Genomic DNA, 15958 nt, shown 5'->3' on the forward strand with positions numbered 1-15958 from the left:
TTTCTGAAGTCTTTGCAGAAATGGCCCAGCCTGACATAAGTAGATCTCTGAAAATGGGAAATAATTATGTGGAAATTTTTCTTTTCCATTTGTACTCTCAGGTGTCACCACAGTATCACCTGAAGGAAATACAGTCTCAAAGAGTACTATTTCAGGTAAGTTGAACACAAAAAATTTACCTCATTATGGGAGATTCTTCACTAAGCACATAGTGACTAAAATATGTGGAGGTTATAACTCAAGTCTACCTTTGTATTGAAAAGTTTTCCCACATTCATCTTTTCAGGAGCTACCACAGAAACAGTAAACCAAGGAACTGGAAGCACAGTAGGTAAATATGGCAGGAAAAGGGGCCACTTGTTTTACTGCCATTAAATTCCAGAAAAGGTGGGTCCCAGTGTTAAGAAATTTGTGTATTTCTTTGACTTGTTAAAAAGCTATGCATGAGCAAACAACTAATTCACTCCCAGTTGAAAAACCTTACCAGATTAACCAGTTTCCTCCCACATTTGTCCCTCCCCAACTTGAGAAAAACTTGCCATTTTCTTTCTTGTTGCAGAACCCACGAAGACAGCTTCTGGCACCACATTGGCACCAGGGAGTTCAAATACAGGTGAGTGAACAAATTAGCAAGAATCTCCCACAGGATGACCTGTGTCTCTCATAGTATAGCTCTCAAGAAAAGTATATTCTTTACTCTAAATACTAAAGCCTTGTCACCTTATATTTTTCTACCTTTCTTCTCTCTTATAAGTTACAACATCCTCAGGAGTCAGTAAAACCACAGGAATTGGAAAGAATACAGGTGATTATAAAAGCTTCTTAACCTCTCCACTTTCAACAGTGATGCACAACAAAATTATTCGAAAGTTGCAACTATTCTACACCATTGTTATTTGACTGTGAGGTGAATATGATTCTTGTCAGATTTTACAGATGAGAAAACCTATGGCTCAGAGATATTAACTAACTTGCTCATTAATATTTCTTGTCTCAACTTTTCTAGAATGCTAAAATTTCTATAACAGCAGTATATTACCCAAATATACCCAAACTCAATAGGTAATCAATTCCTGCTTTGCTGCTGCTTCTACTGAAAGTAGTTTTGGTAGCCAAGGAATTGGTATTCAGCCAGAAGAGGAAAGAAAGATTACTTTATTTCCTTAACACAGAGACCACCCCTACTGCATCCTCCACCAACCAAGTTCATTTTGATAATGAAGCTTTAGGCAAAAACTCAAAACAACTTTGGAACAAACATTCCCTGAGAATGGTCTTTCCCTATAATAAAAGCTTCTATAATTTTTCCCTCCTATTCTAGCATACATCCTTCTGATAGGAATGAAATTGACATAATGATACCCTTCCGTTTTACATTTAGATACTACTGGAGCGGTTCCTGGCAGCAACACCTCACCTGGAAATTCCAACACAGGTTAGTCAGGAATGTTAATGAAGAACAGGTGCCATATTTATTTTGTGGCGCTGGCTCTGGAGCAAGTATTGCACTATAGCTTTTTATCACTTTCCATTAGCCCTCCCTACTTTCTTCTTTTGACTCTCACAAAGGCACAACTCCTATAGAAGGAAGCATAACCAATGAAAATTGAATTGGCAACTCTTGAGATCCCACTGATTTATATTTGGCCTTAGCCTTTTCATGGATACATTTGTTAGATGAAGCTTGTGAAAATTATCATTTCTTTTGGGGGCAGATCATAAACTATAATTTTGAAGAGGTTCAGAGTCCAAAAAGATTTTCCCTTTTGACATTCAAGCTATTACCCAAGTCCCAAATGGCAGCAATCCATATTCATCGAGTTCTATTAGAGGAGCAGAGGTGATGGGAATAACTCTTGGTGTTATAAGTTTATTCATCGAATATTGCTGAATGCATTGACACAAATATTTTTGTCATTAGGAGCCACCACTGGCAACTCTGAGAGACCAAGCTCTGAAAGTGAAACAGGTAAATGTAGGGAAGACCCTGAGACCTCTAACATTTAACCCCAGGGAAGTAAAACTTTAAGACTAGACCACATTTTAATGTGTTCATTGTGACTTTGAATTTGAAAATGCAGAACGTACTTTGCATCACAGGTGAACCCCAAAAAGGCCTTCTATTGCTTTTGAGTTAGTCATTGTTGGTCACATTCTTGGCATGGTAAGTGTAAACCAAATTGATTTTCCTTCTCTCCCTTTCTTCTACTTTAGGTACCACTGAAGTGGTCTCTGGCACAATTCCATCTGAAAGTTCCAACACAGGTAAATCAATAACCTAACAAGGAATATAAGGAGCTTCAATAATGAGATACCCCTCCCCTAAAACATCCACATTCCTAGTTGGAGATACCAAACTTTTCTGAGTTCTGTGATTTTCCTTTCAATTCTTAGAGGCCACAACTTTAAGACATGACAAAACCACAGAAGCTGAAGTTAGTATAGGTAAGCACTAACCATCAAATATTTTCTTCATCTTGAATTATATTGGCTATAATGAATACAGCAGGTATTATACTCAAGATATCTTTTAGTACAAATTATCAGAATGTTAAGACATTACCCCAGGTGAATTGCCCTTTCTGTTTGAAATAAAGTGGCATAATTGAGACCACATGTGATATACCACTTAAGGCAAGAAAGTTTGTTTTAGTTCACTTGAAAAACTCACAAATTTATTCTGAAACAAATCCTAATTTTAGGTAAAAGGGAATTAACAAGGTGATCTTCTCCTTTTGTGATTTCAGTTACCACTACTGATACAACTGTTGCTCCCAGGGGTTCCAACACACGTGAGTCATGAAAGAATTGGGAGAAGTTTGTCTCTGTGAACTTCAGAGGACTGAATAGCTCATCAAAGGCATATTACATAAAGTAACAGTTAGATTTCTCAATGTCCATATTCTATACCACTTTCTCCTATTTCTTCTCAGGGGCTACCACTTCTACAGAAGTCATCACTACCACTGGAGTAAAATTGGAAACTGGTGAGTAGTTTGTTCTTTCAGCCTTTTGGGCTCTAAGATTGTGGTAGATGATGGATGAGTGAGGGGGGCTGGAGAAGTGTTTTGTATTTCACTTGAAGATGATCTGTCAGGTGAATCAGGCTTGGTTCTTTTGCTCTCTACACTGACTTTTCACCAGCCTTTTAAATGTGACTATATGAAGCTAAATACAGCGTGTTACTCTTAATCCATCTTGCTTTTGTAGGTACTACTTCAGGTTCAACTACAGTTTCTAGGCGCCCAGAAAATTCCAGTCCTGGTTAATAGTCACCCATTTAGCCTTCTCTTAAGTATAAAAGCCATTCCTATGGATTTGTCCTTAGTATTAAGGTCCTAACAAATTTAATTAAAAATTTTTTTTACCTCCTCCCCCCAATCCAAGGAGTTTCTACAGAAGCACCAGGGAAGCAAGTCACAGGAAGTAACACAGGTGAGCAGAGATAAAGCACTTATTTCCAAAGTATTAAACTATAGCAAATGGCTGAGAATTTTGCCATCTATTGGTTTTAGGGGGGAAAAAAAGCATGGTGTTTCTCTTACATTAAGAGACTGCTTATAAGAAACAATTTGAATTAGTCTAAATCCACGCTATTCTCAAGGCAAAACAATCACTACTCTGACTACAGTGATCTATTGATCTCTTTCTTTCCTTCCATTTCACTTTCTCAATCTCATGTCCTATCTGATAGGACATAACTTTTTATTGAGTCAATTAAGGTTGGTCATAATAATGCTGTGGAATTTCCTGAACTAAAGATTACATTAACCACATCTTTGTTAGGACATAGCTTCCCAGAAATAAATAGTCAATGGGGACAGGAATCAAATGATATTTGAAACCATGGGTGCTGATGACTTTGTTTTAAATAATCACATAGAATGAGAAAACAGTTTCTTGGGTTCACTAGTACCTAAAGCATGGCCAAGGCAAAGGTGCTGGGGGAGAGCGCATGTTTCTGCTTCACAGTTGCCAGTGTGCTTTTGCCATTACCTAACAGTGTTGGAGTGCTGGCATGTACATACTGTACTAGGAGGCCATGCTGCCTCTAATTTGGAGCTTCAGAATCTCAGATTAAACAAGATCAATAAAAATTTTCTGAGGACCCATTTTTAAATAAGATTCATTTTTTAGAGTACTTAGTTTCAAGATGGTTTCTCCCTTCTTTCAATTTTACTGCCATGAGACTATCAAGATCCTTAGTCCTTCCCAGTATTTAGTTTTCATGTGTCACCAATATGATTCCAAGGTTCAGAAGTGAATCAGACCAACAAGGGGAATTGAAAAAGGTGAGGCTGGGGGACAGGGGTAAGATTCCCATCTCCAGGGGAAGAACTCAAAGAGAAGGATCCCAGAGAACTAAAGTTCACTACAAAAAAATAAATATAACCAAACAGGGAAAACACATCATTTCACTTCTTGGTACAAGGAATCCTGGAGAAGGAATACTTTGTTTCACAAAAACACATGGATCTGTCCTAAACTACAGTCTCTGTTGAAGGTGGGGAAAAAAGACATTCCTCGCATTGTCCCCTCCTCTTCCAAGTCTGGAGCCTGCTGCTAGGAAGAAATATGCCTAAAGTTTAATCAAGCTGAGAGGAACATGAGGTCATCTTGGTCTACCAAGATGGTTTTTTTTTTTTCCATTTTCTCTCACTCTTATACCTTCTCTCTCCCTCACGCCAAACTACTATAAGAGAACCAGGAAACCAAGTTACATGAAGTAAAAGAATTAAGTGAGAGAAAAGCCCTTGCCACTTAGAGAAGAGGGACCTACAAGTAAAAAACTTATTGGGATCAAAGTAACATTTGATCCACCTCTGTGAGCAACTGAGGGCGACCTCTTACCGTTTCTGTGGCCAAGGCTTGAACTCGCGTGAGATGCATTAGTGCACTCCATCAGCTTGGAGACTCTTCCTGCATGTGAAGGTGTCTTAAAAGACTTGGTCTTTGAAGATCAGAAAACCTGCATGTTCTTCCCTTGCTCATTTTAGGTACCCCCAAGGAATCATCTGAAACAACTACTGCTGGAATTACTACTACAGGTAAGTAAAATGCACCCACATGGACTTTTCTTGGAGGCGTCTTGATGACAGGAAAGATTATCTGAAGTGAACCCATTTCTTCAATCCTTGGCACTCACTCTTGTTCCTCTATTAGCAGCCACTGCTTCCACGGGAGTCGAGGAAACTTCAAGCACTGCAGTGCAAACAGGTGAATGTTGGCTATACAACCTCTTCCTTAACTGGGATGGCTTTGATGACACTTTAGGAGGTGAATGTGGGGATAGAGGAGCCAGGAAGATGAAGTTAAACTTCCTATTAGAACATAACATTGAAGTCCAGCTAGGGTGGCCTTTTTTCTCAGGGCTCCTGTCCTAAAGACATTCATGAAGCTTGAGATTTCTGAGAAAGGGATTACGAAGGGTGTTAGTTCTGAAACTTTCTATTTATTTCCTCTGGCAGGTTCCACTTCAGTTACAGCTGGAGTCACAACAGGCCCTCAAGTATCTCAGCCAGGTAAAATGGACTGACCCGAATGAACTAGAAGGAATTATCTATTCCATATGAAGCACTGTGCCTTGTGTTATGAATTTGTGCCATTGTTTGGGCATGCACACACACAGATTTGATATGTATGCTTAGTATTCTAATTTTAAAAAATCATGATACCATCCTTTTATCTCCCTTCAGAAACCACTGTCGTAGCAACAGAGAATCAAGAAGTTGAAAATAAAACAGGTCAGTATGGGAGAAGACCTAATTACTGTGCTACTAATCCAGCTAATATTTATTTAGTGCCCACTATGTGCTAGACTCTGTAGCAGACTTAAGAGCAAAACCATCAGGAAGATTATAGCATTTGCCATTTTTGATCTTTTGTGTGTCAAGGAAGAGGGAGATTATTATGGGCATAGACTTTATCATTATAGTCTATTTAATGGTAACCTAAAATATGTATAAAACATGGTTCCAGAAGAGCAGGGTGAGAGTAGAGTGTTCATGTCTGCTTATTATAGTTGTGAGTAAAGGCTTCAGAAAGGAGATGTTTACTGGGTGGTCAGGGAGAGAATTCCTGTCAATTGCCTATGAAAACAGACATAACACCACACAGGTGAGTTCAGAAATCAAGGAGTTATTGGCAATGATGGAAGGAGGCCTAAGGAAGAAATGAGATTAGAAAGTAGAAAGATTTTATTTTCAATCTTAAATAAGATTCTATCCTTTTAAGTAATGAGATCCTTTTCCAAATTTTATCAAGAGAATGATATGATCAGATGGTTTTAGAGAAATTACTCTAAGAGCAATGTGGAGATTAGAAGATTGTTTTGTTTCTTTGGTACTAAGGATTGAACCCAGGGACCCTAAACCACTGAACCCCATTCCCATCCCTTTTTATAGTTTATTTAGAGACATGGTCTCACTGAGTTGCTTAGAGCATCACTAAATTTCTGAGGATGGCTTTGAACTCGCCATCCTTCTGCCTCAGCTTCCCAAGCTGCTGGGATTACAGGCCTGTGCCACCATGCCCAGTTTAGAAGATTGTTCTTTTCTTCTGTACTTATGCCTAATTGTTGATCTCTCTCCTAATACTGGTTTCTATTCTGCTAAGCATTTATGATTAGGAGTTAGCATAGTCTACCTTGTCAAAGAGCTAGAGACATTTTGGAGACATTTACTACCTGAAACTTCCACGTCTTTTACTTATATCTATATTTTTGGTAGCTATTAGTTGTTGGAATTGCTTGACCTAAAAATGTAGCATTTTTAAGTTCTTCTAAAGTATTCTGTTGTTTCTGTCCAGACTTATTTTTATTGTACCTACCAATTATGTTTGTGATTTTGAAATATAATTTAAGATTTACGAGTGGATTGTTGGGTTAATATAAATAAGTGATATGTGAAGGGTCCAGAGGATTCAGAAATATGACCAGTTTAAAGCATTTGGTAGGGAGAGAGGATCCAGAAGAGAAAAGTTCCTAGAGAATTAAAATTAGGTAATAATTAGATTTTTCTATACATGAATTTTTCTTATTTTATTGTCTTATTCATTGGAACTGTTTTCCAAGAAAATTTTGAAGCAAATTTTATCTTCATGTTTTCTCCTTTCTGTTCTCATATTTCTGTCCCATTAAAATTTGGAGTGCAAAGGAAACACTTTGTAATGGTGGGCTCTCAAATACCATGAGGAGCAGAAAGTAATGATAGAATAGATGAGAATACAGCTGTAAGACTGGCTACCTAGCCATTTACCCCCAGCAATAGAATAATGAATTAAGTAACTCTCCCCAACACTATTCCTGAACTTCAGATACTAATGAGTTTTCTATGTTTGCATAGGATGCCCAGCAACACTTCCACCAGCTCCAGGTAAGAACAGCTCCATTGCAGAATCATTCTGCAGTAATGGCAATAGCTTTGAAACATGATTCACAAGAGCCAACAAAAGTCCCTAGCCATGGAAATGTTATTAGCAAACTTGAAGTGGATGAATGTAGCTTCCAATCACCAAATAAACCACGAATAATGAATAATGGGTTTTATCCTCACTACTAGTGCAGCCAAACAAAACAAATATGACATCATTACCTGAAATAACTAGTAGGCAAACATTTTATGTATTTTGATTGAAATATATTTTGAACTTAGTGGGCATTTTAAATGCCCAGTATCGAGTGGTTAACTTTCTTAGGGTTGATCTTAAGAAATGATTCAATAATTTTAAAGGACTTCATTGAGTTCTCATTATTCTTTTAATTTTTTTTAATGTGGTTCTGAGGATTAACCCCGTGCATCATGTGTGCTAGGCAAGCACTCTACTACTGATTTACACAACCCCAGCCCAAGTTCCCACTATTCTTGAGATAATAAAGCATGCTTTGTGGCAAGTAGGAAAAATTCCAAAAAAAAAAAAAAGAATCATTCTTTACCATAAGGTAAAATTGGAAGAAGAAAGCTCTTCAAAAAAACATGGAGAATTTTCACAAGGCAATTGTTTTAACTATGGTATAGAAAACTGATTGGATCAGGAGGATATTCAAAATAGTAAGGTATTGGGGTAAAGTCTTGGGGTAGATTGGCAGCCAGTATGACAAGGTAGGGTAGGAGATACAGGACTTGCAGTAGCTTGGATGACAGAAAGGAAGAAATCAAAATTGCTCATAAGTTTTAAGCTTGAATGATTGAAAGAATAGTTTGGTCCTTAATAGGAAAAAGACAGTCCAGAAAGTTGGTTTTTAGGAGCAAGATGATATAATCTGTGTGCACCTCGAGTTTGAGGTTCCTGTAGGTCCACTGGGATGCTGTTAGGTGGAATGAGAACTGGAGTCACAGTCAGGAGAGGCCTGAACTGCAGATGGATAATGGAGGACCAGGCATCCGCTTGATGTTATAGAGGACCTGGTGGAGACAGAATAGAGATAAAATAAGAATAAGAACTTCTTCTAGTAAAGACAGGAATTTACAAGGGTTAAATTTGAGGAAAGGAGGAAATTTTTATGAACGTGAAAGTTGTTAAGGTTAACTATATCAGGAACTTTAGCTGAGAAAGGGTCTTTGTGTGTGACTTTATGAGGTCTTGCTGACTTATAGGATTGTGGAGGCAGGTGTCAGATAATAAAACAGGAAACCAGATGGTAGCCATGAGATTTATTGACTACTGCCAGAAAAATAAAAATTGAGAATATTCTTTTTACTGAGGATTATAAAAATAGGATATAGATGCTTTTTAAGGAATGTTTGCTTAAAGTAGGTAGATATGATTTATCTACCTCAAGGCACTACATAATCCTGTGACTCTAAAATCCTAAGGCAATTACAGTATTGGCCACCTTCTGGTTATAAATAACAGATGGTTGTATTTTGCCAAATTTAATTAGCATTTATCATTTTGTGTTAACAGTGTGTCATGGTCCACTGGGAGAAGAGAAATCTGTAAGTGCACAGTTTTGCTCTACTTTTATCCAAATTGGCTTTCATTCCTGCATTTGAATAGACGTCTAAACTTGGTTTTTACCTGCAGCCTGGAGACACATGGACTTCTAATTGCCACAAATGTACCTGTACTGATGCAAAGACTGTAGACTGTAAACCTCAGGAGTGCCCTTCTCCACCTGTATGCAGAACCGGAGAGAAGCTTGTAACGTTTAATGATACCTGCTGTGAAATTGGACACTGTGGTGTGTATTCATAATGCATTTAATGAATTGAATTTATGTGATAGGTAAAACTTAGGGAAACCCAAAATTAACAGTTGTCCATTCATCTACTGGTTATATGCATATTTTGGTATGATAAGGAGAAACATAATTGGTTGATAAAGAATCTATTATTTGTTGTGGAATGAAATAACTTGTATCTTTTTCAGAACCCCAAACGTGTTTATTTAACAATACGGATTATGAGGTAAGGCCTTTTCTTCTCTATCATTGCATTTAGTTAGTTATTTTAAACTACACCAATGATCTTTCAGTTTATAATATGAAAAAATGGTAATTATGGAGTGGAATGAGTTCTTTTGTCCCTGTATTAATTTTCAGAAGAACATCAAATGTAACACTCCCCATGGTTCTTATCAAAGGGGGAAATATACTTCATCAATAAGTACTCAGCAGTAGAGCTTCTGAACAAAATTTCCCATGGGTCTTGCCAGATGGAGAAGACACACTTTTTAACATTCAAATCAACGAGCAGAGTTAAACTGTAATTATAACCAGAAAGATCAGATGGCCAAACTGTCAGAGATCAAACGAGAAAACCCAGAGGACTAGAACCCCACGATGTGGACTTAGTGACACACTGTATTCAGGGCTGGTTGGTTTTGACAACTAATTTGATACTTTGGACAGTATTTAACTTTTGAAAATTAGTGTCAAAAAGACATAAAAATTGGATGATTCTCAAATTGATAATTATATACTTGACCTGGTGGTATCAAATATTTTAAAAATCTAAAAATAAAGGTTCAATTCCCAGGATCACTCCCCTCTGCCACAAGTAAGTTCCTAAATAAAAAAAGTAGGAAATACATAAAACAGCTTGTGAGAGTCTTACTTTCACAACCTACTTACCATATTCAAACTTTTAGTTTTCAGCATTGATCTGACTTTAGAACCGATGATGACACTTTAAGCATAACAGTCAAAATAATAAAATTTCAGTTTATCAAAATTCTTCTTATGGTCTGAAGCCCTAAAATAATGTTTCTCATGCTGTAGTTAGAATGTTTAACAAACTCTTTAGAACAATCTAGTGGGTTTTAAACATATAGGAATATAGTCGAGAGAAGAGATCTTAGGAGATTTGTCATCTGTTCTAATATAATAAATTGATTTTGTGACATTTTCCCCTTACTTGGATATCTTGTTTATTTCCCCTCAAACTTGGAGTATAACAATTGTGGTGAACTGCTTGCTCACTGTACACTAAGCTTTCTTGAAAAATTCTTAAAAATTCGGTGAATTTTCTCTTAAAAATTGAGACACTTTATGCTCTCAATGAAGAATTTTGATTTATCATAAAAGTAGAAGGCATTCAAACCACTCTTTATTCACTATTAACCTAATGGCTAATGCTCTCAATGAAGAATTTTGATTTATCATAAAAGTAGAAGGCATTCAAACCACTCTTTATTCACTATTAACCTAATGGCTAAAAGTGCCTCTAGACAGTCAATAAATAGTGAATTTTTTGTTTTTGTTCTTATTGGCTTAGCTGTCAACTCCAGAAAGAAGTTGAAGCAAATAATAATTCTCCCCCTCCTTTCCTTCCAGATCGGTACCTCATTTGATGACCCCACCAACCCCTGTGTCTCCTATTCCTGCAACAGTACTGGCTTTGTTTCGGTGGTCCAAGACTGCCCCAAGCAGAGCTGGTGTGCAGAAGTAAGTCTTGTTCTTAATTAGTGGGCAGCATGATGACTTCTCATGTTAAACACAAACCTGACCTGTCTTCTTTATTTGGAAAAAAAAAAATTGCATCTGGACAATAGACATGTATCTCTTATCAATTGCATAGCTCTTTTTTGAAAAGATTTTTAAAAATATGGACACAATATCTTTATTTTTATGTGCTGCTGAGGATTGAGCCCAGCACCTTGCATGTGCTAGGAGAGCCCTCTACCGCTGAGCCACAACCCCAATTGCATAGATCTTTAAACAAATTTACTAAATCAAGAGTCAGATGATTACAGATATAAAAAAGTCCTTAAAAAAGGTGGATGTATCAAGGAAGGTTCTTATCTTTTACAGGCACTCTAAAACTTAATTTAGTGCTATCTTAGAAAAAGTAGATCATAAACTGGGTATGGTGGTGCATGCCTGTAATCCCAGTGACTTGGAGGCCGAGACAGGAGGATAGTGATTTGGATGTCAGTCTCAGCAAGACCCTATCTCAAAAAGTAAAAAATAGGACTGAGGATGAAGCATAGTGGTAGAGTGGCCCTGGGTTCAATTCCCAGGATCACTTCCCTCTGCCACAACAGAAAATGTCAGTTATTAAATAGAAATATTTTCCATAAATATATGTATTATTTATACCCTTGTGCCATAATATCTTCATTTCTATGATCTAAAAATGAAGGTATTCTATGAATAGATTCTTAATCATTTTTCTTTCTGGAGTTACAAAATTTTAAACTTATTAAAAACTACAATATTGGTTTTCAACTGAGAGTTTATTTGGAGACATTGGTAGGATAGTAATTACAACAAAGATCAGGTATAGATCCTGACTGAGAAGCTTAATGTCTGAGGTTGAAGTATTTTTCACGGAAAATAAGTTTACATGCTGTTATCTTTAATTTAAAGTTTGAATTCTATCTAAATACTGCCTGATTTTTATTCCCAAGCTCACCTCCTTCCTTGCCCCTGCTCCAGACCTGCCATCAGCATGTTCATCTTTTCTGTTCCCCCTTAACTATAAATTGTATATTATTTAGAGAAAAAAGTTTTCCAATCTGTTTTCTCTCACTCCTACAGGAAGACAGAATCTATGACTCAAGAAAATGTTGCTATACATGTAAGTTAACGTCAATACAAAGTATAAGCTGTTGATAGGATTTTCAAAATACAATGAAAGATCATTAATAGAAAGTTACCTGAATTTTAATAACATATAATCCAACCTAAACTATCCATTAATATTTATACTTAATGTATTTACTCATTCTTCTTGGCTGTAACATTCTTCCCTGTGAACACCAGTTATGTTTACAGTGAAAGATATTTTAAATAGAAGATTAGCTCTTAACATCAGCAAGCTGTGTTGTAAATTGGTGAATTAGAGCACACAGATGGATTATTTTTGACAACTATTGTTTCACTGCTAATAATCCATTTCCCTATTTTTCCCCACTGGTCCCTTTCTCTTTCATCTGTGATAAGAGCAATAATGAGGTAATATTTATCTTAGTACTAACCAGTTGCATTTTACTGAGATAGTTAATGGCCTCAAAAATAACTATTACTAATGGAATTAGCCTCCATTTTCTTAACCATAGAGATAAGCAATTGTTAAAATATTAAATGCCACACCTGCCTGTTATCTTCTTTGTTTTAGGTAAGGATAATTGCAGAACTTCTCCTGTGAACGTGACTGTTAAGTACAATGGTTGCAAGAAAAGAATCCAGATGGCAAAATGTATGGGTGAATGCAAAAGGACTCTCAAGTGAGTTTTCCTTTGTGTACTGTGCATTGACTTTGTGGAGGAAATCAAGATCTTAAAACATTAACGTGGAGATTTTTTTTTTCCACACGAGAGCAAACAAACATTTTTAAATAGTAATTCTCAAGTTTTCTAAACAGGCTCAACACATTTGTGCAAATATATTTATCTTCCTGCAGTGATTACAGTCAGTACCTTAAGCAATAAAGTGCATTCCTTTATGTGAAGTTTTATATATAGATTAATGTGGTCCTAAATAGGTTATTTAAAATCTGTTTGCTTTTTATACCTTAATATTATGATTACAAATCTTCTCTTTGAGTTCTTTTCTTTTGTTCTTAAGTACCAATTATCAGAAGTTACAGCAATAAGGAATGCAAGGTCCAGGAGAAGAGTACTTTAAGTGACTTAATAAGCCTTCCAACCAATTAATTACAATTTAAGCATTGATGTTGGAAGGCTTATTAAGCATTGATGTTGAATTTCTGTCATGACATTTCAAATGTATTTATTATTGAATTTTATTCTTTTAGGTACAATTATAATCTTTTTCAGCTGGAAAATTCATGCCACTGCTGCCGAGAAGACAACTATGAGTTCAGAGATGTTGCTCTCGACTGTCCTGATGGAAGCACACTATCTTACAGATACAGGCACACCACAACCTGCTCTTGTTTAGATATGTGTGAACAGGCTAAGACTGCTTCAGCTCAATCAATGGCCAGATAATTATGACAGTTGTAAGAGGCTATTTATTTTCTAAGAACTCTCATCTTTTTCTTATTGACTGGGTCTGAAGAATAAATATAACTTTGCAAGCAATTAGTGAGCATGTGTATTTGTTTTGTAGCAATAAGAATTCTGTGAGTCAAGTGGAAACTGAGTCTTATCATGATTCTTCTATTATCTCTTTAGGCCATTCTCCTTGATTGCCTCCTCTCACTATTTACTGAAAATGTAGTTTTTGGTGTCTTTTCCCACTTCTCCTTCTCCCCTGGCTCCCTCCCCTAGGATACCATACCTCTTTAAAGTTCTCTCTGTATGGTTTGAAATTTCTATACTTCCTTTTTTGAAAGGTTTCTCTAGCTTTTCTTATGACATTTTAAATTAGCAATCCCCTTGTGTGGATAGCTTTGCTTCTCCAATTGTATTCCATTCCTCCTCTTATTTTACTCAGGCTCTGACAGATTGCACCAATAAAAATACAGGTGTTTATACACTGAGGATTTCTAGTCTATCACCAACACTACACACATCATACCACTTTGAATTTAACATCTCCTGCTGGAAACCAAACCTAAACTATTTTCTGTGACCCTCTTCTCTATATTTGTATACCAGTGACATGATAAAACAAGTTGAGGCTGACTAACATGACGGTCATCTTCAATATAGTCTACTCCTTTAATGCCTCACACACACATCCTTCTTTCTGCACATATATATCCAAGTGTACCTTGTATAACAGTTTTTACATATATTAAAAATGTGCAACTCACATTTATCCCCTTCCCAACATATATACAAATCCAATTTATAATTTTAAATCTACTTTCTACATCATTTGGACTAATGGTAAATCTGTCCATCAAATGTTGGGGATAATATTGGTTGTTAGAGTATCCACCACAGGCAAATAATAAATCCACACAAGTGGCTATTACAGATCTCACATCTTTGTCTCAAGTATTAGATTTTTCCCCCTTTCAGTACATACCAGAGTTAATCAGTTGGCAGAATTATGAGGGTTTTCAGCCCTTAAAAATCAAAATTTGTGAGGTTGTAGGAGTTTTTCAATAACTTTTACCTCAGGAAATGGTAGAACATAGGGCCATCAGCATGCCTACATTTCAATCCTTACTGTGGGAGTTATTTTCTCTTGATAGTCAGAATTGATCATCACAGACACTATCATGACTGCCTCTCCTGCTTAGGAAGTTTGAGAAACTACAAGTGGCAAGCTGGGAGTTAGACCATGACAGATAGTGTCATATTAATTTCTTGTCACACCAATTTTACCTTCTTCCTTCAGCAGACCAAACTCACTGGGTAGTATCCCTCAGCTAGTATCAGAGTAGAATGGAGAAACATATTTGACCCACAGCATCTTCTCCAAGCAAAAGTTATAATTTCAGAGAAAGGTGGCCAGCACATAGGGGCAGTATATTGTAGGCAATAAGAAACCATCTCATGGATCCAATTTTTGTCTTTGAGACCTGAATGGGCCCCATGCTAGATGCATGCCTTATGAATAATGGATTGGTCTTCCAAATGTTTAACTTCATAAGTATGTAGATAATCTAGTGCTCAGTCTAGGAAGATGTACTTTGGTTCATGGTGCTCTGTCATTGCAATATTACCAGAAAGCTAGTGTTTGGGGAAGTAGAACAGCTGCTCCAAAGAGTGGCATGGTTCTGCTCCAAAACCTACAAAGCCTTTATTGCTGTGATTATATTAAAACTTGTCATTATCTCCATTATCATTTTTCTCCTGCAGATTCTTCCAGAACCATTAGATCACCATATATTATGAAATTGAAAGTTAAATCAGATTTTAATGAATGCTTGATCATTTGAACAGCTTTTGTTTTGGTCAAAGTCTTTCCAAAGTTATCAGTTCTTGGGCCATCCAGTGAATAGACCTAAATAAGAAATACATATAGATTTCTTGATATTTCCAAAATCCAATTCAGTGTAGATGAACACAGTACAATAGCCTGCCCTTCACCTGGGAGGTGATAGCCACTATCTCTGTACTATTATGATTTAAGCTATTTACAGAAAACCTGAAATAAAAATTTGTCTCCCAGACATATGACTGGTTAGGTGATCCAGAAAAGGTATGGCTATGCCTAGCAGCTTCTTTTCTTCTATTCTAAACACACATTTCTCATCTTCCATCTTGATGGCCTTTCATGGTTCCCTCTATCCCCTAACATCTCATTATTATTCAAGTTAGCTGGAAAGAAGAATGGAAGAAGGGGAGTGCATGCTCCTTCCTTTTGAGGGAAAATTCCCCAAATTATACACACACTTCCATTAACATTTCACTGGCCACAATAGAGCCATAGCTGTCCATAGAACACCTAAGATTATAAAATGTAAGTCTTTGGATGGGTTATAGAGTAATCATTGGAATTCTTTGTAAAACTATAGATTTATAGACTTCATGCTTAAAGTCCAGTTCAGTAGATCAGAAATCCAGTAGCCAAACAAATATTTGCAAACCAAGTTCTAGGGGCCATATTGTTTCATTTAGTAAAAGAAACATCCAGAAAAGCACCTGCAATTTA

The 15958-nt window shown here is 36.5% G+C and overlaps 2 protein-coding genes across 2 annotated transcripts in view; both read left to right on the forward strand.

Annotated features, from left to right (window-relative positions):
• MUC22 (mucin 22) overlaps positions 1 to 2803 on the forward strand; it is a gene marked incomplete at both ends in the record, with an annotated part of 35902 nt that extends 33099 nt beyond the window's left edge. The window contains 9 exons of the mRNA XM_081310814.1: positions 102 to 155; positions 287 to 331; positions 560 to 613; positions 755 to 805; positions 1382 to 1435; positions 1922 to 1969; positions 2215 to 2265; positions 2395 to 2445; positions 2748 to 2803. Coding sequence (XP_081166940.1) covers positions 102 to 155; positions 287 to 331; positions 560 to 613; positions 755 to 805; positions 1382 to 1435; positions 1922 to 1969; positions 2215 to 2265; positions 2395 to 2445; positions 2748 to 2803 — 464 coding nt within the window. The remainder of the gene's footprint in view (positions 1 to 101; positions 156 to 286; positions 332 to 559; positions 614 to 754; positions 806 to 1381; positions 1436 to 1921; positions 1970 to 2214; positions 2266 to 2394; positions 2446 to 2747) is intronic.
• Positions 2804 to 2893: 90 nt separating this feature from the next.
• On the forward strand, positions 2894 to 13395 carry LOC308658216 (apomucin-like; the record flags this gene model as incomplete). Its single annotated transcript, XM_081310815.1, has 14 exons — positions 2894 to 2987; positions 3388 to 3435; positions 4998 to 5048; positions 5164 to 5217; positions 5469 to 5522; positions 5697 to 5744; positions 7344 to 7373; positions 8905 to 8936; positions 9025 to 9181; positions 9370 to 9407; positions 10775 to 10885; positions 11981 to 12020; positions 12561 to 12669; positions 13200 to 13395. 14 exons carry the CDS (start codon positions 2894 to 2896, stop codon positions 13393 to 13395), a joined length of 1062 nt encoding a protein of 353 aa, XP_081166941.1.
• Between the last annotated feature and the right edge of the window lie 2563 nt (positions 13396 to 15958).

This window comes from Spermophilus citellus (assembly GCF_964194105.1).
Source record: "Spermophilus citellus genome assembly, chromosome: 10".
Taxonomy (NCBI): domain Eukaryota; kingdom Metazoa; phylum Chordata; class Mammalia; order Rodentia; family Sciuridae; genus Spermophilus; species Spermophilus citellus.